A 26,555-nucleotide genomic window follows, 5' to 3' on the forward strand; every position below is an offset into this window, starting at 1 on the left:
CAAAAATTCACGGTTGATTTAATATATACAAAAATGAGAATAATGAATCTTATTAAAAGAATAAAAGGACAAAATCAGTGTAACTGATTCTATGACACCTGACAACACTTAAAAACCTATAAATATACTGTCTTTATTTCTCACATTTGTTACTACTTCATATGTACCAAAATAAGAACTCATACTCATATTCTTATTCCTCTCTAAAACTATAAAACTGCTAGACTATTAGCACAAACTATCCATGCTACATTCACAGAGAGAAACCAGAAATAGTCAATTTACTCAATGGTCATTTTCTTCATTAAACATTAGGAACTCATAGGCACATACTATTTTAGACAAATTAAACATTCTGTCTTCTCCATCTTTTGAGTTCCAAAATTATTCCAATTAAAATCAATAAAACAGTAGTCTACATTAATAATAAAGTAATGATAACATAAACACTATATAAACCACAATTATATAGTAAGAAATTAGGAATTTGCAAAGTAAAATATAGAGACATTAAAATGCATTGAATAGGAGTTATCTTTGGTGGGGCAGGGGAGAACTAAGTTCTTCCCTTTCCTTTTCTTATTACAAAGGCATGAATAACTGCCAACATCTGGGTAGATTACTTCACATCCATGGCTCAAACCTTTTTTTTTTTAATTAATTAATTAATTTTTTTTAATAAAGATACAATGTATTTTTATCCCCAGGGGTACAGGTCTGTGAATCGCCAGGTTTACACATTTCACAGCACTCATCATAGCACATGCCCTCCCCAATGTCCATATCCCCACCACACTCTCCCATCCCCCCTCCCCCAGCAACCCTCAGTCTGTTTTTAGAGATTGAGTCTTTTATGGTTTGTCTCCCTCCCAATCCCATCTTCTTTCATTTTTTTCTTTTCCTACCCCCCAACCCACCCACATTGCATTTCCACTTCCTCATATCAGGGAGATCACATGATAGTTGTCTTTCTCCGATTGACTTATTTCGCTAAGCATGATACCCTCTAGTTCCATCCACGTTGTCGCAAATGGCAAGATTTCATTTCTTTTGATGGCTGCGTAGTATTCCATTGTGTATATATACCACATCTTCTTTATCCATTCATCTGTTGATGGACATCTAGGTTCTTTCTATAGTTTGGCTATTGTGGATATTGCTGCTATAAACACTCAGGTGCACGTGCCCCTTCGGAGCACCACGTTTGTACTTTAGGATATATACCCAGTAGTGCAATCTCTGGGTCATAGGGTAGCTCTATTTTCAGTTTTTTGAGGAACCTCCACACTGTTTTCCAGAGTGGTTGCACCAGCTTGCATTCCCACCAGCAGTGTAGGAGGGTTCCCCTCTCTCTGCATCCTCGCCACCATCTGTCATTTCTTGACTTGTTAATTTTATTGGCTCAAATCTTTTACGGGTAAGAGTTATTTAAAAATTCTGAGGGATGATTTTGAGTGATTAAGGGGTAAAAACAACACAAAAATAAGTAGCAATATAGGTAGAAGAATTAATCTGAGAAATAAAAAAATGAGTCAATATGGTTTAAGGTAAAAGAGCTGGAGTGGCACAGAGTTAATGAGATGAGAAAAGAATGTAGGGGGTTTATTCATTAAGCTTCCTCCTCTGTTTAACTGGCATAATGTTGATCTGATGGAATGGAACTGCTATCAGCTTTACACAAATTAAATGATGCACTAGAGAAAAAGACTTGGAAAAGTAAAACACAAGTGTTAAGAGGTACTCAATAGTTTTATAAAATGGCCTTACATGGCTGAGGCTCTAATAATAAAAAACTAACTGAATTTAAGTTCATCAGCTGCAACAGTATACCACTCTGATCGGAGATGCTCATAAGGGGGAAGGCTATGTAAATGTGGGGACAGGGATAATAGATGGGTAATCTCTGTACATTCTCCCTCAGTTTTGCAGTAAACCTAAAACTGCTCTAAAAAAAGTCTTAAAGAGAAAGCTAATTGAAGCGGTGTGTTAAGAGACATACACGTGAAGTCAGACTGGCCAGAGTTACTGATAAGAAGAAGAAAGAAGAAGAAAAATAGGTAAAGCCATAAGGAAGGGAGCAAGCAAATAGGGATAATCCAAAAATATAAGGAAAAGAGAATTTGAAAGAGTGAGTTGACCATAACTATCAATTTGCTGATTCAATTTGAATTAGGGAAAAGAACTGACCAGGAAAGAAAATGACATACAAATAACAATAAAACCAGTTGCATGACAGTGTGTAGAAAATGTTTTTTAATGCTAAGGGCCACTAAAAAGTACAAGACAAAAGAATCATAATATTTAAATTGGAGGAGACCTTAAGTATTAACTAGTCTAACTTCTTGCTGAATAAAGCATTCCTCTATTCCCATCTGGATTTTCTGACACATGGTCATTCAAATCTCTAGATTAATAGTTTCAGTTTGAGGATATTCATTAAATCCTATGATAGACTGGCCATTGAATAGCCCTAACACCAGGCTAAAATCAGTTCCTCGACCTCTCCAAGTCATAGTAATTCTACATGGTGGAAATATAAATAAGTCTAATTTCTCTTTTACATGAAAAGCTATCCAATTATTTTAGGCTTGCTCCTTTAAGCATGCTTTCTTTAATGGTGGCTAAATTCTCCCAGCTTCTTTAATTTTCCTAATAAATTGTTTTAATCCTCACTAAATTCAATATGGCACAAGTGAAGTGAGTGAACTTTGGAAACAAACTGTCCAATTTCAACTCCTGGTTTTACTAACAGTTATGTGGACTTCAACAAATCATTTGTTTATGCAGTGCCTCAATTTCGTAATCTGTAAAACAGGGAGAATTATAATACCTGCCCCATGGCATTGGTGATAAATGAATTAATACTATGGTCAATTCCCATTATTCAAGGTAGTTATGTTCTGTAAGGTCACCATGAACAATGAATTAGCCAATACTAAGCTACCAGCCATAGGAAAAAATACAGTTATGTTCCTACTGGCCTCTTGTTACAACATCTTCCACAATGGACTGATACATAAAACATTGTTTAATGTATGTTTCTATTTAAAGACGCCTTATTTAATGTATACACCCTGAACTCCCAGCCACTAAACTCTATCTCACACTGGAGCAAAGCTTATTTGACACAAATATTTTCTCCATGAGGTACATCACAGCCTTCCTGCACTTAGAAACATCTGACAGTACTTCAATGCTGTTTGAGGGCCATTTTAAACAGTGAAATCACCAAGATGATGCACAAAAATGCAAACTTTGGTAATAAATACACTATGAAAACTACATTTGTTTACAAGTGCTGAAACAAGAAAACACAGTATTGCCTTTTCAGCTTGGAATATGTGCACTGGACAATCATAATTTTTTGCTGCTCTGTACACATCCATGAATGACTGTGAAAGCACTGGGAGTACTGATTCTGGGGTTACATATAAATTTTTTTTTTACATATAAATTTTAGCAAGTAATCAAATTCACACACACACACTCCACAAATAATGAGAATTGACTGTATATGTAAATTACTTCAAACTGGTATTGGTAGAAAGTGCCCAACTAAATATTAACTCCATTTTTATTATTGTCATCATCATCCTCATAAATCGCTATTCTTTTAAGTACCTAGTTTATCAATATCCTTTTACATAACCAGTATAGAATACAGAGGAAACTTCATCTCCTCTATTACTTTAATTTCAAATTTTGTATTTTTAAAAAACCTTCTTTAACTCCTAAGAAGCTACTGGTACTGGCCAGCATGTAATAAAATGGGTACTATCATATACTGTTAGACTGAAAATAAATTGGTTCAACTTTCCCAAACAGAAATTCAGTACTATTTAATTAATAAATACATTTAGTTAAATAAGTTTAATTAATATATTAATACTTCTTTCTAGAATCTTCACCAAGAACATAACTGACCAACTTCTTTAATCTAATAGTTGCCCTTCTAAGATTTTATTATACAGAAATAACAAAAAATAAAATTTGGCAAAAAATTTTCAAATAAATACAAGATTACAAACAGGGGCACCTGGGTGGCTCAGTGGGTTAAGCCTCTGCCTTCAGCTCAGGTCATGATCTCAGGGTCCTGGGATCGAGCCCCACATGGGGCTCTCTGCTCGGCAGGGAGCCTGCTTCTTCCTCTCCCTCTGCCTGCCTCTCTGCCTACTTGTGATCTCTCTCTCTCTGTCAAATAAATAAATAAAAGTCTTTTAAAAAAATTACAAACAATTACAGTAGGAGATTGGTTACATAAAATATGATAATTCAGACCCTGGAATCCTACAGAGACATCAAAATTCCCTTGAAAACAATTTAGCATGGGAAAATATTATGGTAAAAATGTTAAATAAAAATAGATTAAAAAAAAGATATAAATTTGTACATATGATTTTATCTCCACTAAGGGAAAAAATGCAAAGAAAATAGACCAAAGTCTTCACAGCAACTGCCTCTGTAGAGATGAGTAGTGATTTCCATTCCTGCTTAACACCCTCCTTATGCTTCATACTTTTTTTGAAACTAACCTTTATTACTTTGGCAAACAGAAAAATAAGATGGAAAACCCACTGGTGACTTTCCTTCAGGTTTCACCTTTCCATGAACAAAAGGGAGAGAAAAGATGTATGAATGTTTGGTTAAGAATCCTATGTGAGGGGCACCTGGGTAGCTCAGTTGGTTAAGCATCTGCCTTCTGCTCAGATCATGATTTTGGGGTCTTGGAATTCTCCCAGCTTCTTTAATTTTCCCATGTTGAGCCCCATGTTGGGCTCCCTGTTCAGTGGGGAGTCTGCTTCTTCCTCTCCCTCTACCTACCTGCTACATGTTCTTCCTCTTTCTCTCAAATAAATGAATTGAGCCCCATGTTGGGCTCCCTGTTCAGTGGGGAGTCTGCTTCTTCCTCTCCCTCTACCTACCTGCTACATGTTCTTCCTCTTTCTCTCAAATAAATGAATAAAATCTTTTAAAAAAGAACCCAACTCAAGAATCCTGTGTGAGGGGTGCCTGGCTGGCTCAGTTGGTTAACTGTCTGCCTTCAGTTCAGGTCATGATCCCAGGGTCCTGGGATATAGCCTCTTTCTCCCTCTCCCTTTGCCGCTCCCCTGCTTGTGTTCTCCCTGAAATAAAATAAAATCTTAAAAAAAAAAAAAAAAGAATCCTATAAGTAGTTATATTCTTATAGCACAATATAATTATACTAGGTTCCAGGCTTTTCTATTTTATATAAATATACATATTATATATATAACAGGGTTTATTTATTTACTTATTTATTTATATACATAAATAAATAAATACGCTTATCTTTTATAACTAGTAATCATTGGTAAGGAAACAATTTTACTGCTGTTTGTATGATATTCTCCTAACTCCATCCTTCATAATACTCTTTGTCTCATATTTACATATATGCTGTAATCCTTTTCCACTGTCATGGATCAACAACTTTTATAACTCCCTCAAACTTAAGCTATTATCTTTGCTCCTCAGTGTTTTGCTTTACTCAAAAACATTTATTCTTTTTTTGCCCCCTCTCATCCTCAAGTTCCCTTTTAATATTGCTTCTATTGCTGAGTTCAAGATTGCTTACATATTTCCTATTTTTAAAAATACTGGAAGCTAAGTACCTTGTCATCTCCCTTTCACATAGGATTCTTTTTTTTTTTCCCTTATATTATTGACAACTATTGAAAACTTAGTGATAGAATACCACTGGTCAGAGAATGAATACTGGCTAGTCATTACCGCTGTTCTAAGCCTGAATAAATTGGTCTTATGAAATGCTGTCACAACTGGCCACATGCCTCTTTATAGTAGAAGTGAGCCTGTATGAAGAGGCCTTAAGGATGAATTGAGCATTCCTTCTTTGGTCGTTGCTTGGATAACTAAAGGGGAGCTTTTGGGGCACCCTTCATCTCTCTCACCATTACCTTTGCATTTACTACTATCATCCTCATAAGTTAATTTTTTTATTTGTACATGTTAATGGGATCAGGTCTCAACAAAAATCTTGTCTTTGTCAACAAGTCATTCCATCTCATTAGGTTTACAGCTTATTTCTTTTATTCTTTCTTAGTGTGTTGATTTTATAATTTAAGGCTGAGCAGTCAAATTTATTTCTCTTAAGTTCAGATCCTGGTGGAGAATAGATTCACATATTCACAATAGGTTAAATTAAGGAAAAAGAAGCAAGTTTGGGGCCCCTGGGTGGCTTAGTTAAGTGGCTGCTTTCAGCTCAGGTCATGAGCCCAGGGTCCTGGAATGGAGCCCCGCATCACATCTGACTGCCTGCTCAGCGGGGAGTCGGCTTCTCCCTCTCCCACTTCCCCTGCTTGTGTTCCTCTCTCGCTGTCTCTCTCTCTCTCTGTGTCAAATAAATAAATAAAATCTTAAAAAAAAAAAAAGCAAGTTTAAATCATGTGTCAGAGATCTGCTTCTCTCCTGCAACTCCTTATAAATGAAAAGAAAAACAACAGAAAAGATTGGAACCCTGAATCGGGTTCTCTGCTCAGCAGGGAGCCTGCTTCCCCCCACCCTCTCTCTCTCTCTGCCTGCCCCTCTGCCTACTTGTGACCTCTCTCTGTCAAATAAATAAAATCTTTAAAAAAATAATAAAATAAAATGTCCACTCCTTTGGAGTGCCTAGGTGGCCCAGTCACTTAAGTGTCTGAGTCTTTTTTAAAATATTTTTTTATTTGAGACAAAGACAGAGAGAGAGTGAATGCAGCAGGGAGAGGCAGAGGGAGCGGGAGAATCTCGAGCAGATTCCTCGTTGAGTGCTGATCCCAACACAGGGCTTGATCTCACAACCCTGAGATCATGACCGGAGCCAAAATCAGGAGTCAGATGCTTAACCAACTAAGCCACCCAGGCGCCCCAGCCTCCAACTCCTAATCTGAGGCCAGGTCTCGATCTCAGGGTCATGAGCTCAAGTGGGCTCCATACTGAATGTGGAGCCTACTTAAAAAAAAGAAAAAAAGTCCATTCTTTTGTCAAAGGATGGAATTAGGGCTGATAACTTTTTTTTATTGGACTTATCTGGCAAAATTAAAAGCCAGAATTCCTCAAGCAGGTCCTCAATTTTATTTTATAGAGCTAATAAATAACTGTTAACATAAACCAAGGCCAGAATAATGAACAGGCATTAGCCAGGCAAAGTGGGCAGAGGCAAAAATATGTTAGGCAGAGGGAGCAGCAGATGCAAAGGAATAAGGATGGGGGAAAAAAATATCTTTTATCTCTTCAATCCTGGAAGTATAGAAAGCAGAAGCACCAAGATAAGAAGGAGTACAGAGGCCTCTATGAGACATTGTAGGCCATTTAGGGGCTATAATTTGATCCATGGGAAAAGGAAGGGTATTTAGTTCATTTTTTTTTTTTTAATGCATGCTATTTATAAACCTTTTTTCAACTATGTATTTTTTTTGGAAGATAATTCTTCAGACTCAAAAGTACATCAAATTTATTCCTGTTAAATTTTATCGAATTCAAATTCACTGTAGCTATGGTCTACAGGTATTACTTTGTGTCCTAATCAATCTTACCTTACCTAATCAATTTACTATTTCCACTTTATATCTTCTGTATGAAATATGATGACTGCATCCTTTAAATGTTTTTTCTATGCCCACCTTAAAAAGTAAGATTAGTTTGATGACAAGCCTCTAAGATTTTTTTATTTGGATGACATAAAAATATTAATTAGCATCCTATGAATACAAACAATATACTGCTGAGGTTTATCTACTCTACTAGGTATCTAATTAATTTTTTCATACTGCTTCTAGGCCAACAGAAATACCTAGCAATTTCATTTATTAGTTAGGTCCAAACTGTTTAAGAGTAGTGATCTGTGCTTTGTCCAAAAGATATAGTTGTGCTTCCTTCAAAATTATAAAATATCCAAGGCACTATGATGCTCTAGGTTGCCCCACCATACAGTTTGAGAACTGAACTTCTAGCCTATAACCCTAACAACAACATACAAAAAGATGTATTTGACATACTCTATTCTGTGTGAATTTATACTTTGTCAGAGTGATTACTGCTTCCTCCTAAGATACTTGCAGACATTGCTTTTAATCTTGCCAGGGATCAAGATGAAGAAAACTGGTCTACTTTATAGAATATGCTTTTTGAAAATTATATGACATACAATGATCTTTAGTTTTCTGCCAGTTTTTCTATTTTCCATGTCCTCAAATAAAATCAAAATAAATTCAGTGAGTATATATGAAAGTTCATGCAGTTACTGATGCCACGTTAAATGTTTAAAGTACCCAATATTTTAAAACTTCATAACCAACTAAAGCAATAACTGTTTAGCTTGTTCACTAGTAATATCTTAAGAAGCTGACAGATCTTCGTAAGAGAGTGTTTAAGGGGCACCTGGGTGGCTCAAACATCTGCCTTTGGCTCAGGTCAGGTTCTAGGATCCTGGGATTGAGTTCGACATTATGCTCCCTGTTCAGTGGGGAGCCTGCTTCTCCCTCTCCTCCCCACTGTGCTCTGTCTCTATTGCTACGCTGTCTCTCTCAAATAAATAAAATTTTTAAAAAATAGAGAGAGAGTGTGTTTAAGGAGAACTCTACAGTCAGATGGATTTAGTTTAAATCTGAGCTCTACCACTTACTAGCTAAGTGACCTTGCATAAGTTTTAAATCTTTGTAAATCCTAATTTGTTCATCTTTATTAAAAGAATAATACCTAATTAAAAGGGTTGCTGTGATGAATAAATCCAACTTGGTATTTAATAAGCATTCAAAAATACCTACTATCATTAATAGTAAGAACAATAATTTCATGCAACATAAGAAAATGTATACTATATGTCTGAGTACTGCTAAGCCCACAGAGTTGATATAAATGAAATAAATATGATTATAACCACAAATGATTCAAAAACTGAAAATCAAAATAGTGAAACTACATCTAATGCAAAACAAAAATTGAATGGAAGGTGTGGTATAATGGAAGTAGCCATTTAAGAGAATTTGAAACTCAAACATATGCAAATATTTCAAGGTTATAATAGAAGTTTGATAAAAAATGGCCCAATGTAGACCATTATTTGTCATTCCAATGGAATGTTCAACCGGAAGATGAACAGTGTGAAGAAGCATAACATAGTTTTCTCTATTTTGTTTATACTATACTTATTTATTTTAGATTAATATAAAGCAAAATAAAGCCAAATTAAACACTAGAATATCCATAACACCACAGAATAAAAGCCACACACAAATTTGCTTTCCATTTCATAAAAAAAAAATTCCATTTCATAAAAAAAATGCATATTATGAATTGGTAGCCTTCCTTTCTCAAAAAGAGACTCTACAATTAGCTTAATTAATACTTTAGGCTACTGTTCATAATTCATAATGTTAATTTATATTCACCTCACTTATTTATCTCTGCTCACCTACATTTTAATCATCTCTTTTAAGTGACAGGGATCATAAAGATTTTTATTACATTCGAAAGTATCCTCCTTAAAATGACATGAAAAAGACAACATAACTAAATTTTCACAAAATGCTATCCCCTTTTTTTCAACAGATGTTTTATAGAAAAAAACGGGAATATCTAGGAAAACATGTATGCATACTTAAGAAAAAAGGAACCATGAAAATTAAGACCACTGATTACTATCAAATTAATTCAGTGAAAGAAAAGGAAAAATCTGATGAACAAGGTCATAGTCATCAATCAGAGACACATGTAAGAAAACAAGCCAAAACAACAAAAAGTGGGATTCTAAGAGAGGAAGAAAAAGGCATGCTTTGAAATTTTGCATAAAGTGTGATTCCATTTTAATATATTTTGATTCATTTAAAGCAAGTGGGTGAAATTATTATGATCATATGGTGGTTTAAAGTGATATTATCACATCTTCTTTAAGTAAATATGTTCAGACTATAACATATAAATAAGCTACAAAAATTAGGCTAAATTGAAGAGCTACACGCTTGTCAAATATAATCAAAGGCCAAATTTGCATCTGAGAAAATTATTGCATCCAAAAAGCAAAAAAAAAAATATTCTTTGTAATCAATAAAGAAAACATATACAAAGCATAGATACTAAACTATATAGGACATAAGACAAAATTACACACAAGAATGAATTTATGGATCATCACAGCTCAACCTGTTTACATTGGCTTATTTAGACATGATCTTCAATCTTTTCAAAGATTTTCTAAGAGAATCAGCATTTGGGAAATGGTGAGGACCTGTAGCCTCTTAGGAAATCCTGGATGTATTTCAGGTGAAATTCCTCTGCAGATAAACATGCAAAATGACTTTTGTTATTTTCTCTGAAGCAAAGCATAAGCAACTTCTGCAGAACACAGCCATACCTTTCTGGATGTCTTCGGCCATATATTTCTCCTTTCCATTTAGTTTCATTATTTTCTGCTCTTTGTTGCTGCATTTGATCAAAAATAGCATGATAGTGTTCATACTGTCCTCGAGAAGAAAAAGATGATGGAGCCACAGCCCCTCCACTGCCAAAAAAGGGAGCCTAGGAATTAAACAAAGAGCTCTCACATGTTTATCTCATAAGGCCCAAAAGGCCTGTAGTACCCTCAAAAGAAAGGTTTTTTTTTCAACACATGACTTTTAAAAAGCAATTAGCTAATTTGAACACATTAATAAGCAGCCTAAAGCAAAATGTTTTCCTACTATAACCATGTCAAAAATATAAAAGTAGTATACTTTGTTACTAAGAATAAAGCATAATTTAACAAACAAAAATATAAGAAAATTAAAATTGTAAATATTGAAAAGTCTGGTCTTAAGTTTTGAAACAAGTTTCTCATACATATTTTATGATGCCATTCTATTAAGTTTAAACATGTACAGTTCATAAGTAAAAGCAGAGCCTACTTTAGTAACATTTGAAATTATATTTAACCAAAACATTTACATATGGCATTTAATATACCTCAAATCCTTCAACTCCACAAATGGTAAAGATATAGTAAGTACTGAGACTGAGCAACTTTCACAAAATAGAAAAAAACTTACCAGAAATAAAAATTCCTTAAAAGAAAAAAAAGGCACTGGAGAAAGATACTGTTCAACCCAGCCTCGAAAGCAACGTAACAAAGATAGACTGAATGATTAAATATAAGCCAGAGTATTAAAGTAAAAATAAGCAATGTATGTGTAATATTTGGGTGTTCACAGCAGGAGGAGGAAAAGAGTATGCAAACAAATATGAAAAGAAGGCAGACATTGGTCAAAAAGGCTAGTATCTCTAACTGCTATAAATATATAATATGTAATATATAATAATATAATAAAGGACATATAATAAAGGACAATAGAAAGCATTTATAAACTTTCTGAAAGGTATAGCAAAGCAAAACAGTTTTTAAGAAGGTGAGTCAAATGATGCATGATAAGCAGTAATAAGAGAGAGAAAAAGGTAGAGGAACTAACTGGAAGGCTTACTGCGCTGATGCCTAGTCACAAGCCTAGAAGTAAAGAAAGGCAATCAATGAAAAAGGGAAGGGAGCTGTGGAGTCTCTCTGTGAATAACACAGAATAAAGGCAGATATAATGCCACAACTACTGAAACATAAGAACTCAAATGTGTGGAAAACTCATAGTTAGAAAACAGATGTCAGACAAGGATAAGAGTTTTAAAAGTAAGTGTGTAATGCTGCACAAGTCAAGGTGAAAGAATTTCACAGTCAAGAGGAAATTAATAATCTCAAATGCAGAGGTCAACAACAATAAAAAGAAACTGTTATGACTGAAGTTGAGTGGTAGCATTTCAAAATCCATTTTTGTGGGTGAAGTGATGAGAACAGAAGCCAGAATACTGACAAGTAAAAGATCTTCCAAGTGATCACATCTTAAGGAAGAAATCTGGCAAAGAAAAGAGGCAAAGAAAAATACCAGAATCAGGTAAATTTCAGTGTACCCAGTGAGATTAAATCTTGACATAGTAAGCTGCAGACAATATTATAAGAAAGCATGAGTTAAAAAAAAAAAAAAACTGGAAATGAATACAGATAACTGATTGAAGATGTCTGAGAAGAGATCAAAGTTGTTAGAAATAGGGAAGGTAACTAATTAGGCAGGAAACCCCATTAAAGGAATCCTCACACACATCTTCAAAATGTGCCTCTCAAGGCAAGAATCAGAATCAGAATTCTGATGAAAAGCAGTTGCATCTCTTTTGAGACTGGTTACTCTCTGAATATAGTCTGGTGCTAATATCACCTTGACTTGAATTTGAGTTGTCTAATGTTTCTCTTTAGCGAAAATGAAGGCTGAAAATACTGGAAAGTAATGTTGAAAGTAATGCTGAAAATACTGGACTAGAACACTGAAGCAATATGATATTTCAAAAATCACCTTCTTCACCAATTAGAAGCACAGGTGGGTAAGTTTTGACAAATTTATACACCTGTGTAACTACTACCACAATCAAAAGCATATCCATCACCCCCAAAAAGTTCCCTCATTACTCTGGAGTCAACGTTCCCTCATCCCAGCAACCATTGATCTGCTCTCTGTCATGGATTGGACTGCCTTTTCCATAATTTCATGTAATTGAAATCATACAATATGTACTCTTATGTCTGGCTTCTTTAACTCAGTATGTTTTTGACTAATCCATGTTGTTGCATGTATTAACAGCTTATTGCTTTTTATTGCTGAGTAGTATTTGAATATATTTTCAAACAACAGATAAGCTTCTCACATATTATGATCACCGTATGATCCAACTATGTATGCGCAACATTTCATAATTTAAAAAAAAAACACATTCATAAGAGATACATCAGAAATAAAGCAGTAGGTCCCAGATTTTGCAGATATTAAATAACCAAAGACATTTGGTAATTTATACTCTGAATAATGCCTTATTAGAGGTTTATAATAATGGTATTAATTTTGAAATCTTTCCCTTAATGTCTAGTTTCCGTTTTATCTTTAGTTAGGGGATTTCCTTAATTTGATCAACATTATACTGAGGCTCTAGGTCCCTATCAACTGTAGAGAAGTCAAACAACCTAAGAGGTTAACTATTTCAAACTCCATGGGAAAGAAGTACAGAAACTAACATCAGAATTTGCTTTAAGGGCGCCTGGGTGGCTCAGTCAATTAAGCGGCTGCCTTCAGCTCAAGTCATGATCCCAGGGTCCTATAATCAAGCCCCGTGTCGGGCTCCCTGCTCAGTGGAGAGCCTGCTTCTCCCTCTCCTTCTCCCTCTGCCTGCCGCTCTGCCTACTTGTGCGCTCTCTCTCTCTCTCTGTCAAATAAATAAATAAAATCTTTAAAAAAATTAAAAGAAAGGGCGCCTGGGTGGCTCAGTGGGTTAAGCCGCTGCCTTCGGCTCAGGTCATGATCTCAGGGTCCTGGGATCGAGTCCCGCATCGGGCTCTCTGCTCAGCAGGGAGCCTGCTTCCCTCTCTCTCTCTGCCTGCCTCTCTGTCTACTTGTGATCTCTCTGTGTCAAATAAATAAATAAAATCTTTAAAAAAAAAAAATTAAAAGAAAAAAGAATTTGCTTTAAGTCATGGGAAATAGTTTTCTTAATCCTCAATAAAAGCATTATAGAAATTTATAAAATGAAGCAGAAATCTATTAAGCACATACTATGGAATTCTGTTGAAAAACTATTCCAATCAGTTACCAAACAACATTGATTAAACTGGACTTCAGGATTAAGTATAGCTTTAGACATCATAGAAGAAAAGACATTTTATTGCATAGAGGATATATGCAAAAGGAGAAGAAAAAATAATCAAATTCTCAACACTAACCATGTACTTGATATAAAATGCTTGACAAAATCAAAGGGCCTACATTTTAATTGTTAAGTTTTATTTTATAATCAGTTAAGATATGGAATTAGTTATTTTAGAATGGGCAACACTGAGTCATTCTTGGTCATTCAGGAGGTAGCAAGCTCTACTTCCAAGTACAGTAGATGGTACAGCACAAAAATGCTAAAGTATAATAAAGATAAAAGTATATTACTAAAAACAGTATAATATATTAACACAGAATTAGAAAAAGTGACTTACTGAATTATTAATACGTAATATGAAAAATATGAAAGCCAGCACAGAACACACATATCTACATAAAATGAACTTTTATTCAAATTATAACTTTTGGGGAAAAGAAGTAAAAATGGTAATCAAGTCAATTTGACAAATCTATTCAGCACCTAAATACTAATGAGCTTGGGTCAGGGAATGAATTCACAATTTGAAGACATGTGGTACATAAACAATGAATCCTGGAACACTGAAAAAATAAAATTAAAAAAATAAAGACATGTTGACTAAAAGTTGATTGGATGACATGCATTAAAAGTATAATACAGAGGAATAAAAGTATATTCATTTTTTTATTGCTGTGTAACAAATTACCACAAACTTAGTAGCTTAAGACAATACCCATTTATTATGTCACTGTTTTCTTGGCTCAGCAGTCTGGATGCAGTTAGCTGGGTCTCCTGTTCAGGATCTCACCAGAGAGCAATGAAGGTGTCAGCCAGAACTGCAATTCTCATCTGAGGATCAGGATCCTCTTTCAAGTTCACTAGATATTGGAAGAATTCATTTCCTTGTGGCCATAATGCTAAGGTCACCACTTTCTTGCTAGTTGTTGGTCAAAGAGGACTGTCTACTCCTAAAGGCTACCTATACTTCCCTGCAACATTGTTTGCTTTTTTAGAGACCAGCAGAAGCATGTCTCTCAGACTTTCTTCTCCCCTTCCAGTCTGTTATGAGGAAATCTCGTTAAATGTCAACAGTAATCACAGGAGTGACTATCCCATCACCACTTCACCATGCAACAAATCTAATCAAGAGAACTGTGACACCACCCTATCCATAAGGTTGCACCAAGGGGAGGGAATACAAGGTAGCTACACCAGAATCATCACTTTGAGGGACCATCTTAGAATTCAGCCTACCGTAGATACCTAAGGATGCTACAAGAGCAAAAGAGAAAATTTGAGATTCAGACAAACAGAACAAGAAAGAAACAGGGAGTCAAACCTATGAGTCCTTACTAGCCACACTCCAGGCATTGTTTTCGAAATTTTTTTTCTTTTTTTTTTTTTTAAATGAAGAAGTTAAGGCTTAGAAAAGTTAAGTAACTTGCCCAAGGTTATAGAGTCTGGATCTACCCAAAAGGAATGTCTGAATTAATATATCTAGGTAAATGGTTAGCTAGGTAATCTGCTATCTAGATAAATGGTTGGTTGTGGGATTGACAGTGAAGAGGGAGGGAGGGGTGCTCTCAAGTAAAGAGAAACACTGTGCAAAGACAAAGAGATTGGGCAGGTTACACACAATAAGAAAACTACAATACAAGTATGATCTTTAGTTCAGCCTCACTTGAGCACATAGCCTGTGGTAGGGAATGGATGGAGATGAGCTTAGAAAGATAGGCAGGTGCCAGTCTAACAAGAATCTTATGAAAACTTATTCCTTAAGGCTAGATGAAGCAATAAAAGAATTTTAGGCAGAAGTGTGAAAAATTTTATTGAATTTTAAAAAAGATTCTTCTGGAAGAAATGATGTATCATAGCCTTCACACTGAACTTTTTAAACAATTTACCAGTGTCAGATAGTTATCAATACAAATTATGTATCAAATACATGTAGGAAAACTAAGAATTTGTAATAGATGAAGAATTCCAGGTAAAAAGTTAATACCTCCCCTCCTCCCAAAGCCAGTTATATACATTTCAAAGAGCAAGGTGAAACTGGAGAAACAAACCACAGCAGTGTAACCATATGGGTATCAAATGCCTACCTTTACTTCACCACTTCCACCAGTACTTAGCACGTTTCTCCATCCTTGTTCCCTGGCCCTATTTATTCTCTCCAACTTTTGGGGAAAAGAAACAAACAAAACACAATTTCAAGTATTTAATATAAAATACATGAAATATATTTACTTACACAATGGAAATCAGTGTATTCCTTTAGGGAAAAAAAAGTACATGTGTGGGGAGGGGGTAGAATGCACCATGGAAAAATGGATTATCCTCTTACCCTTTCCTTTTCCTGTCTTTTCATCTGCTCGGCCTTCATTAAACTAATCTGTAACAATTTTAAAGACAAACTTCTTAGAACTCTTGAAACTATTATCGTCCACAACTTGGCAAGGAAGAAAAAAGCAAAAAAAACTACCTGATCCTTTTGTTTCTTTTCTTTTTCAATAAATTCCAACCTTCGCTTTCTTGCTGCTTCCTTAAATAAAAAAGAACAGTTTTATCAATAGTAATTCCTACTTTTTCTAGTTTCATAAGGAAAGTTAGTATACCAATGGTAAACATATGCCCAGGGAGATTAGGAAGAGAAAAAAAGGATTAAGTTGAAGGTTTATTTGTTTGAAAGAAATAAGGAGGAAAGGTTTGAAGGTTTTATAAGATTTTGTTTCTTAGAATTGTTTTTGCAAAGCTTTAAAATAAGCAGACAGATGTCTTTATACCTCAAACATTTTCCTCCTTTCTTCTCCGGGATTCACTTTCTTCACTGGAATGTGATGGGCCTGGACAAAAAGTAAAACTACAAATTAGATAAGGATTTTGAGGTACCTATTTGAAAAATTCAAATTTGTGGAAACTTAAAATAAGAAAAAGGTAAAGCCAAATACTGCCATGACTCTGTTTCAAAACATATTATCCCCACAGTAACACAATAATAGGAAGAAACTCTTAACACCTACTTACATCAATGGATAGATCATTCAGACAGAAAATCAACAAGGAAACAGCAGCTTTGAAAATCACATTAGACAGATATACCTAACAGATACACACAGAACACTCCACCCCAAAACCTCAGAATACACATTCTTTTCCAATGCACATGTAACATTCTCTAGAATATTAGGCCACAAAACAAGGTTCAATAAACTTGAAAAGATTAAAACCATATCATGCATCCTTTCCAACCACAATGGTAAAGTTTTAGAAATCAATCACAAGAAAAACTGTGGAAAGAATACAAACACATGGAGCTAAATAACAAGCTACTAAACAATGAATGGGTCAACCAAGAATTCAAAGAGAAATAAAAAAAAAATACATGTAAACAAACGAAAATGAAAACACAACAGTCCAAAATCTTTGGGATAAAGCAAAAGCTATTCTAAAAGGGAAGGTTAGGGGCGCCTGGGTGGCTCAGTGGGTTAAAGCCTCTGCCTTCGGCTCAGGTCATGATCCCAGGGTCCTGGGATCGAGCCCCGCATCCGGCTCTCTGCTTGGCAGCGAGCCTGCTTCCCTTCCTCTCTCTCTGCCTGCCTCTCTGCCTACTTGTGATCTCTGTCAAATAAATAATAAATAAAATCTTTAAAAAAAATAAAAGGGAAGTTTATAGAAATATTGGCCTACCTCAAGAAACAAGAAAAATTCAAATACAAAACCTAACCGTATACCTAAAGGAGCTAGAAAAAGAACAAGGTCCAAAGCCAAAAAATAATAAAGATTAGAGCAGGAAAAAAACAAACAAACAAAATACAAACATATATATGTAATATATATATATATATATATAAATTTCTCTAAAAATTTTATATATATATATATATATATCTCCCTAAAAATAAAAGAATGACTATAGTGTTTGGTATGGTGTTTGTTAAGCAAAAAGAAACCTCAGATTCAAAGAAACTATGAAAAAGGGTTCTTCTACAATTACTAAGTTCTGTCCTCAGATACAGATGTTAATTTTCAAAGTTCTCTAATATGAAAATAAAATGTCATTTAGAAAGCCCAATATTGAAGAGATAAATTTTTAAAAAGTAGTTATACAATATATGTTCACTATTATATAAAATTTAAACAATAGTAAAAAGTTAGTCTACTTCACTCCTACTTGTAGAGGTAACCACTGTCAGTATTTTCATGAGTAACCTTCCAATACACACTTAAATATATATACACATTTAAGTATATATATAACTATATACATACATAGAATTTTAGCTTTTTATGCTTCTTACACAAACATAGTAACAATGTGCTATTAGATGAAAAAATGCTTTTTACTGTTAACAATGCTCCTTGACATTTTCACACTGTAGTAAGCAAATTAACAGTGGCAATATTCCATACAATAGATATAATTAATTTATTTTAGCATTCCTCAAGGGATGGATAACTGGGTTGGTTCTACTTTTTCCTACTCTATATGCTTGTAAGGCACTTCCCTGTCCATTCATCTTTGTGCCATATGCAAGCTTTCAGAAGGGCAATTTTTCTAGACATGGAAGGACATGTCTAACACAACTTAGATGTTGAGAAAAACTGCCCTCCCAAGAGTCTGCACCAAATTATACTCCCACCAAAACACTCATTTACTCACAGTCTCACAAATATTGAGTATTATCAATCTATCTTGATTTTCTGCTTTCACAAAGATTAACAATATCTCCCAGTATAGAGATATTAACATTTCTTTTTATGTACCAATTGTTCATCTAATTGTGGGGTTGTTCAATTATAGGAGCTCTTTGCATACTGCAGAAAATAAGATTATTACAGATGTTACAAATATTTTCCCCATTCTATTAGTTGCTGTTTATTGTATCTTTCACCATACAGAAGTTTGTAATTTATATACAGTTAAATCTGCCAATCTTATCCTTTATGAGATCTGCATATATTGTTTTGCTAAGGAAGACATTTTAACCTCGATAGTATGTTCTGTTTCTGCCACTTAGTTTCATTTTTATATTAGATCTTTAATTTATATTTAGATTTTTAAACGTTTATAGTTAGATTTTTATTTTTAGACCTATCTAAAATAAATTTTTATTCATGGTATATGAGTTGGGAATCTACATTTTTCTAGGATTTCTAGGAAATTCAATTATCTCATAACAATTTATAGGCTGATACATTTCCCCCCCCCACTGGTTTAAAATGCCTCATGTATCATATAATAAATTCATACACATATTTGGTCAGTTTCTCAAATTCTCTAACCTATTCCACATAATCATCTCCTCTTTTTTCTTTTTTTTTTTTTTTTACTGGGATATAAAGTCACCTATAGGAAAGTAGATAAAAGATCTACACAGAGGTTAGCAAAAATAAATAACCATACAGCTATAACTCAAGTCAAACCAATACCCAGAATCCCTCCAAGTATCCTTTCACAAATTCTACCTCTACTACAAAGGTAAAGTCCTGACTTTTTAACTACCACCTTGCTTTTCTTTATTGTTTTGCAACTTACATATGCCTTCCTAAACAATATAGTTTGGTATTTTTCTGATTCTGAATTTCTAATGAATGAAATTATATAATATGTATTCTTTTATATCTTGTTTCTGTTGCTTAATACTGTTTTTGGGATTTATCTACATTATTGTTTCTATCTACAAGCTGCTTCTTTGAGATCACACAGGTATCTTCAACTGTATCTACACAGAAGAGAAAATATGGTAACATAAAACATCACATTAAGAGAAATGTTTTATTTTGCATTTCTTTTTAAAAATCAGAACTAAACCTATTCATAGAGCTCCCTCTGGTGGCATAAGAACAGAATCCTTAAAAAATAACATTACAGGCACTGAAACAAGTTTCTGACATGCAAATATTTTTATCATATGCTGAGTAGTAATACTATGTTATTAGCCTAAATTTTTCCAGTTAGAAAGTGACAAGACAATATCATTAAGTGGTTGTAGTTTTTCTTATAAACTTCTCATTTTCAAGCTTTCACCACCTCCATGAATGAACACACCAACTTTACACCTACTTATGGGAGCAATTTCTCCTAGAGATCTACAGGCTGATTTAACAACTTCTACACAACTAAATAAAGAACAAGAGAAACAAAGACATGGTTTAAAAAAAAAAAAAAAAAAGGGAACTCCCATCCCCAATGTTGAGAACTACAGTGCTGAGGGACTGGAAACAAACTGGTCTGCCCTGGGACACAGAAAATAAGCTGTTTAAAAGAACAATTAGTATATAAAAGAGCTGGCCCTAGAACTCCATCAAACAGAGGAGCAACTATAACTCCATCTAGGTACAAGTGGCTGGGAGTGCCGTGGTTTACACTACCTCCTTCACCATGAAAGCACAGACCAGATTAAGGTACAAGACACCAAAGCTGGCCTACCCACTTCATCATGCTCTGGGTCCCTAGCCCACAACAGCCCCAGGAGTTCTGGAGCTTTAAAAGAGCAACCAGCATACAAAAGAGCAAGTCTTAAAAATCCACCAAGGGGCAGGGAGAGCTGATAGAATTCTTTCTGGGCCAAGTCAGAAGGGCTAGTGAGTAACACAGTTTACACTCCCCTCTACCTTAGTAAAGGGAGCAGGGTCCTAGTACCCTATCTGGCCTGCCACTTCAATGGGCCCCAGGCCTCTAACCCACACCAGATCCAGCCATCAAGGTAGCCAGAGGGCAGTGCACACAAAACTCCTGGTCAGCACTTACTACAGCTCCACCTTTTGTGCCAAAGTGACACAGGTGTGCAAAAGGACCCCAGAACACACAGGCCCAGACCACCATGGCTTTGGACAGTTTATAAGGGTAGCTCTAGTGCATGGTGCTATAGGACCTCCCAGGTGATGCCTGCTTCGGCTCCAGCTGTCATGCCAGGGTACCCCCAGGTATGAAGGCCCCCAAAACACCCCACCTGTACTTGCCTCAGCTCCAGTCACCTTGTCAGAGCACTCTCTACGCAGAGAGTCCTAGAACACCCCGAAATATACCTAGTTCAGTTTCACCAGACCAATGTGCCCTATATAGAACCATGGGATCCTCTGTGTTACACAGTGCTTCAGCTGTCCTGACAGGCTGTCCTCTGCATTTAGGGGCCCCAGACACTCCCTCCCAGGCCTACAACCAGTTTAGTTTTAGCTGTCCTGCCAGGGTGCCCACTGCATTGAGAATCCCAGAATCCCTTGCTTGGATCTGTTTCAGTTTCAGCTCCTCCTAGGGCACCCTCTGAACAGATAGCAACAGGACCACTCTGGGCCATACCACCCCAACAAGGCAACCCAGCACAGAATGCCCTATGACCTCCAGGCCACAAGAGCCACAGTTCCACCCAGCCACCACAAGTCATCAAGCACACACAGTCTACATAAGTGACAACCATATTTAGGACCATTCCTCCCAAGTTAAGGAAAAGCGGCTGTTCCACATATGCCATAGAGACAAACACAGAAAGGCAAGCAAAATAGGTAAAAAGAAGAGTATATTCCAAAAGAAGGCCACTCCCCTTCAGGACTGAGAGAGATACTCTTTCACCCAATACAGAGAAACAAATAGAGAAAGCCAAACGAGGAAACAGAGACATATGTTCCAAACAAAAGAACAAGACAAAAATCTCAGAAAAAGACCTAATAAGATGAAGATAAGTAACATACCTGATAAAAAATTCAAAGTAATTGTCATAAATATCTTTACTGAACTCAGGAGAAGAATGGGTGAACACAGAGAGAACTTTGACAAACAGAAAGGAAACATAAGAAAGTACCAAACAAAAGTCAGAGCTGAAGAACACAAAAATTGAACTGAAAAACACACTAGAGGGGTTCAACAGCAGACAAGATGAAGTACAAGTACAAATTAGTGAGCTGGAAGATAAAGTCATGAAACTCACCCAGACAGAGCATCAAAAAGAAAAAAAGAATTAAAAAAATGAAAATAAGGGACCTCTGGGACAGTATCACGTGGAATAATATTTGCATTATATGGGTACTGGAAGAAGAGAAAAAGAAAGGGGTCAGAAAACTTAACTGAATAAATAATGACTAAAACTTCCCAAACCTAGGGAAGAAAGTGAAATCCAGGTCCAGGGAGTACAGAGAATTCCAAATAAAATGAACCAAAAGAAAGCAAACCAACACACACTATAATTAATATATCAAAAGTAAAGAGAGAATTTTTAAAACGCCAAGAGAAAAGCAAATTGTCACATACAAGAGAAACCCCAGAAAGCTGTCAGATTTCTCAGCAGAAACTTTGCAAGCCAGAACATAGTGTCATAACATAAATAGTGCTAAAAGGGAAAAGCTTACAAAGTAGAAGACTTTACCTGGCAAGATTATCATTCAGATTTAAAGAAAAGATAAAGAGTTTACTGGACAAACAAGATAAATTTAGGACGTTATCACCACTAGACCAGTCTTATAAGAAATATTAAGGGACTTCTTTAAGTTGAAATGGCAATTATTAATAACAAGAAAACATACAAAAGTAAAAATCTCACGAAATGGTAAAAACTGGATTAATCACTTATAAAGATACACACAAATTTAAAGAAATAAGTAGTAAAGAGGCGCCTGGGTGGCTCAGTGAGTTAAAGCCTCTGCCTTCGGCTCAGGTCATGATCCCAGGGTCCTGGGATCAAGCCCCGCATCAGGCTCTCTGCTCAGCGGGGAACCTGCTTTCTCCTCTCTCTCTGCCTGCCTCTCTGCCTACTTCTGATCTGTCAAATAAATAAATAAAATCTTCAAAAAAAAAAAAAAAGAAAGAAAGAAAGAAGTAGTAAAATTAACTAAATCTACAAAAATTAGTTAAGGGATACGTAAAACAAAAAGGTATAAAGAGTGACATCAAAAATATAACATGTGGAAGGGGGAAATGTAGTGTCTTAAAGTATGTTCAAATATAAGTTGCCATCTACCAAACCAGCTCTACAAGAAATAATGAAAGAGGTCCTCTAAGCAAAGAGAGAGTCCAAAAGAAACATGGACCAAAAAGGAACAGAGATCCAGATACAGTAATAGTCACCTTACAGGAAATACAATGGCACTAAATTCCTATCTTTCATAGTGACTCTGCATGTAAATGGGCTAAATGCCCTAATCAAAAGACAAAGGGTATCAGAATGGATAAAAAAGCAAGACCATCAATATACTGTCTGCAAGAGACTCATTTTAGACCCAAAGTCACCTCCAGATAGAGAATGAGGGGGTGGAAAACCATTTATCATGCTAATGGGCAGCAAAAGAAATCCTTATATCAGACAAATTAGATTTTAAAGCAAAGACTGTAATAAAAGATGAGGAAGGACACTATATCACACTTAAAGGGTCTATCCAACAAGATCCAACAATTCTAAATATTTATGCCCCTAACATGGGAACAGCAAATTATATAAGCCAATTAATAAGCAAATCAAAGAAACACATCCACAGTAACACAGTAAAATAGTAGGGGACTTTACCACACCCCTCACTGAAATGGACAGATTGTCTAATCAAAAGATCAACAAGGAAATAAGGGCTTTAAATGACATACTGGACCAAATAGACTTCATAGATATATTCAGAACATTCCATCACAAAGCAAAAAGATACACTTTCTTCTCCAATGCATATGGAACATTCTCCAGAATACATCACATTCTGGGTCACAAATCAGGTCTCAACTGGTACCAAAAGACTGGGATCATTCACTGCATATTTTCAGACCACAATGCTTTGAAACTAGAACTCAACCACAAGAGGAAAGTTGGAAAGAACTCAAATACATGGAAGCTAAAGAGCATCCTACTTAAGAATGAATGGGTCAACCAGCAAATTAAAGAAGAATTTTAAAAATTCATGGAAACAAATGAAAATGAAAACATAACTGTTCAAGATCTTTGGGATGCAGCAAAGACAGTCTGAAAAGGAAGTATATAGCAATACAAGCCTTCTCAAGAAACAAAATAGTCTGAAATACACAACCTAACCTTAACTCATAAAGGAGTTGGAGAAAGAACAGCAAATAAAGCCTAACCCAGCAGGAGAAGAGAGATAATAAAGATCAGAGCAGAAATCAATGAAATAAAACCAAAAGAACAGTAGAACAGATCAACGAAACTAGGAGCTGGTTCTTCAGAAGAATTAATAAGATTGATAAAACCCTGGCCAGACTTATCAAAAAGAAAAGAAAAAGGACCCAAATATATAAAATCATGAATGAAAGAGGAGAGATCACAACCAATACGAGCAATTATAAGAACATATAATGAGCAACTATCTGCCAATAAATTAGACAATCTGGATGAAAGGGATGCACTCTTGGAGGCTTATAAACTGCCAAACTGAAATATGAAGAAATAGAAAACCTGAACAGAACAATAACCAGCAATGAAATTAAAGTAGTAATCAAAAATTTCCCAACAAACAGAGCCCAGGGCCAGATGGCTTCCCAGGAGAATTCTGTCAAACATTTAAAGAAGAATTAATACCTATTCTTCTGAAACTGTCCCCAAAAAATTAGAAATGAAAGGAAAACTTCCAAACCCATTTTATGAGGTTAACATTACCCTGATCCCAAAATCAAAGACTCCACCACAAACAGGAAAATTACAGATCAATAACCTTGATGAACATGGATGCAAAAACTCTCACCAAAATACTAGCCAATAGGATCCAACAGTATATTAAAAGGATTATATACCACAACCAAGTGGGATGTATTCCTGGGCTGCAAGGAAATCAATTAATGTGATACACTATGTTAATGAAAGAAAGGAGAAGAACCATATGATACTCTCAATAGATGCAGAAAAAGTATTTGACAAAGTACAGCATCCTTTCTTGATTAAAACTCTTCACAGCGTAGGGATAGAAGCTACATACCTCAATATCATCAAAGCCATCTATGAAAAACCCACAGCGAGTATCATTCTCAATGGGGAAAAACTGAGAGCTTTTCCCATAAGGTAAGGAACACTGCAGAGATGTCCACTATCGCCACTACTATTCAATGTAATACTAGAAGTCCTAGCCTCAGCAATCAGACAAAAAAAAGAAATAAAAGGCATCTGAATCGGCAAAGAAGTCAAACTCCCACTCTTTGCAGATGATATGATACTTTATGTGGAAAACCCAAAAGACTTCACCCCAAAACTGCTAGAACTCATACAGGAACTCAGTAAAATGTCAGGATACAAAATCAATGCACAGAAATCAGTTGCATTTCTATATACCAACAACAAGACAGAAGAAAGAGAAATTAAGGAACTGATCCCATTTACAACTGCACCCAAAACCACAAGATACCTAGGAATAAATCTAATCAAAGAGGCAACGAATCTGTACTCAGAAAACTACAGAATACTCATGAAAGACGTTGAGGAAGACACAAAGAAATGGGGAAATGTTTCATTGGAAGGACAAATATTGTTAAAATATTGTCTATGCTATCTGAGGCAATCTACACATTCAATGTAATCCCTACTACAATGTCATCAACTTCTTTCACAGAAATGGAATAAATAATCCTAAAATTTGTATAGAATCAGAAAAGAACTCGAATAGCCAGAGGAATGTTGAAAAAGAAAACCAAAGCTGGTGGCATCACAATTCTGGACTTCAAGCTCTATTACAAAGTTGTAATCCTCAAGACACATAGAACAATGGAACAGAATAGAGAGCCCAAAAATGGACCCTCAACTCTATGGTCAACTAATCTTTGACAAAGCAGCGAAGAATATCCAATGGAAAAAAGACCGTCTCTTCACCTAATATGGTTGGGAAAATTGGAGAGCCACATGCAGAAGAATGAAACTGGACCACTCTCTTATACCATATACAAAAACAGACTCAAAATGGATGAAAGACCTAAATGTGAGACAGGAATCCATCAAAATCCTAGAGAAGAACACAGGCAGTAACCTCTGTGACCTTGGTTGCAGCAACTTCTTGCTAGACATATCTCCAAAGGCAAGGGAAACAAAGGCAAAAATGAATTACTAGGACTTCATCAAGATAAAGAGCTTTTGCACAGCAAAGGAAACAGTCAACAAAATCAAAAGACAACTGACTTAGAATGGAAGATATCTGCAAGTGACATATCAGATAAAGGACTAATATCCAAAATCTATTAAAAAAAAAACTTATCAAACTCAACACCTAAAGAACAAATATTCCAATCAAAAAATGGGCAGAAGAGATGAACAGACATTTCTGCAAAGAAGACATCCAAATGGCCAACAGACACATGAAAAATGCTCAACATCACTCAGCATCAGGGAAATACAAATCAAAAGCATAATGAAATACCACCTCATACCCGTCAGATAGCTAAAATTAACCACTCGGGAAAAAAAGAGATGTTGGCAAGGATACAGAGAAAGGGGAATCCTCTTACACTGTTGGTGGGAATGCAAGCTGGTGTAGCCACTCTGGAAAACAGTACAGAGGTCCATCAAAAGGTTGAAAAAAGAGCTATCCTACGACCCAACAATTGCACTACTGGTTATATACCCCACAGATACAAATGTAGTGACCCAAAGGGGCACCTGCATCCCAATGTTTATAGCAGCAATGCCCACAAGATCCAAACTATGGAAAGAGCCCAGATGTCTATCAACAGATAAATGGATAAAGAAGATGTGGCATGGATCACTGCGTGTTATACACAAACAATGAATCACAAAACATTACATCAAAAACCAATGATGCACTGTATGGCGACTAACATAATAGAAAAAAAGATGTAGTATGTATGTATGTATGTATGTATATGTGTATACACACACACACATACACAATGGAATACTACTCAGCCATTAAAAAATGAAATCTTGCCA

The 26,555-nt window shown here is 35.5% G+C and overlaps 1 protein-coding gene across 8 annotated transcripts in view; it reads right to left on the reverse strand.

Moving 5' to 3' along the window:
- NEK1 (NIMA related kinase 1) overlaps window positions 1-26,555 on the reverse strand; it is a 208,858-nt gene that overhangs the window by 132,206 nt on the left and 50,097 nt on the right. For all 8 annotated transcript variants that reach the window (XM_032855471.1, XM_032855470.1, XM_032855469.1 and 5 more), the window contains exons 13-17: window positions 16,485-16,544; window positions 16,184-16,243; window positions 16,046-16,093; window positions 15,804-15,878; window positions 10,367-10,530 (exon numbers count right to left, since the gene is read on the reverse strand). In XM_032855471.1, the coding sequence (XP_032711362.1) occupies window positions 10,367-10,530; window positions 15,804-15,878; window positions 16,046-16,093; window positions 16,184-16,243; window positions 16,485-16,544 (407 nt within the window). The remainder of the gene's footprint in view (window positions 1-10,366; window positions 10,531-15,803; window positions 15,879-16,045; window positions 16,094-16,183; window positions 16,244-16,484; window positions 16,545-26,555) is intronic.

This window comes from Lontra canadensis, unplaced genomic scaffold (assembly GCF_010015895.1).
Source record: "Lontra canadensis isolate GAN:19392208 unplaced genomic scaffold, GSC_riverotter_1.0 scaffold10, whole genome shotgun sequence".
Taxonomy (NCBI): domain Eukaryota; kingdom Metazoa; phylum Chordata; class Mammalia; order Carnivora; family Mustelidae; genus Lontra; species Lontra canadensis.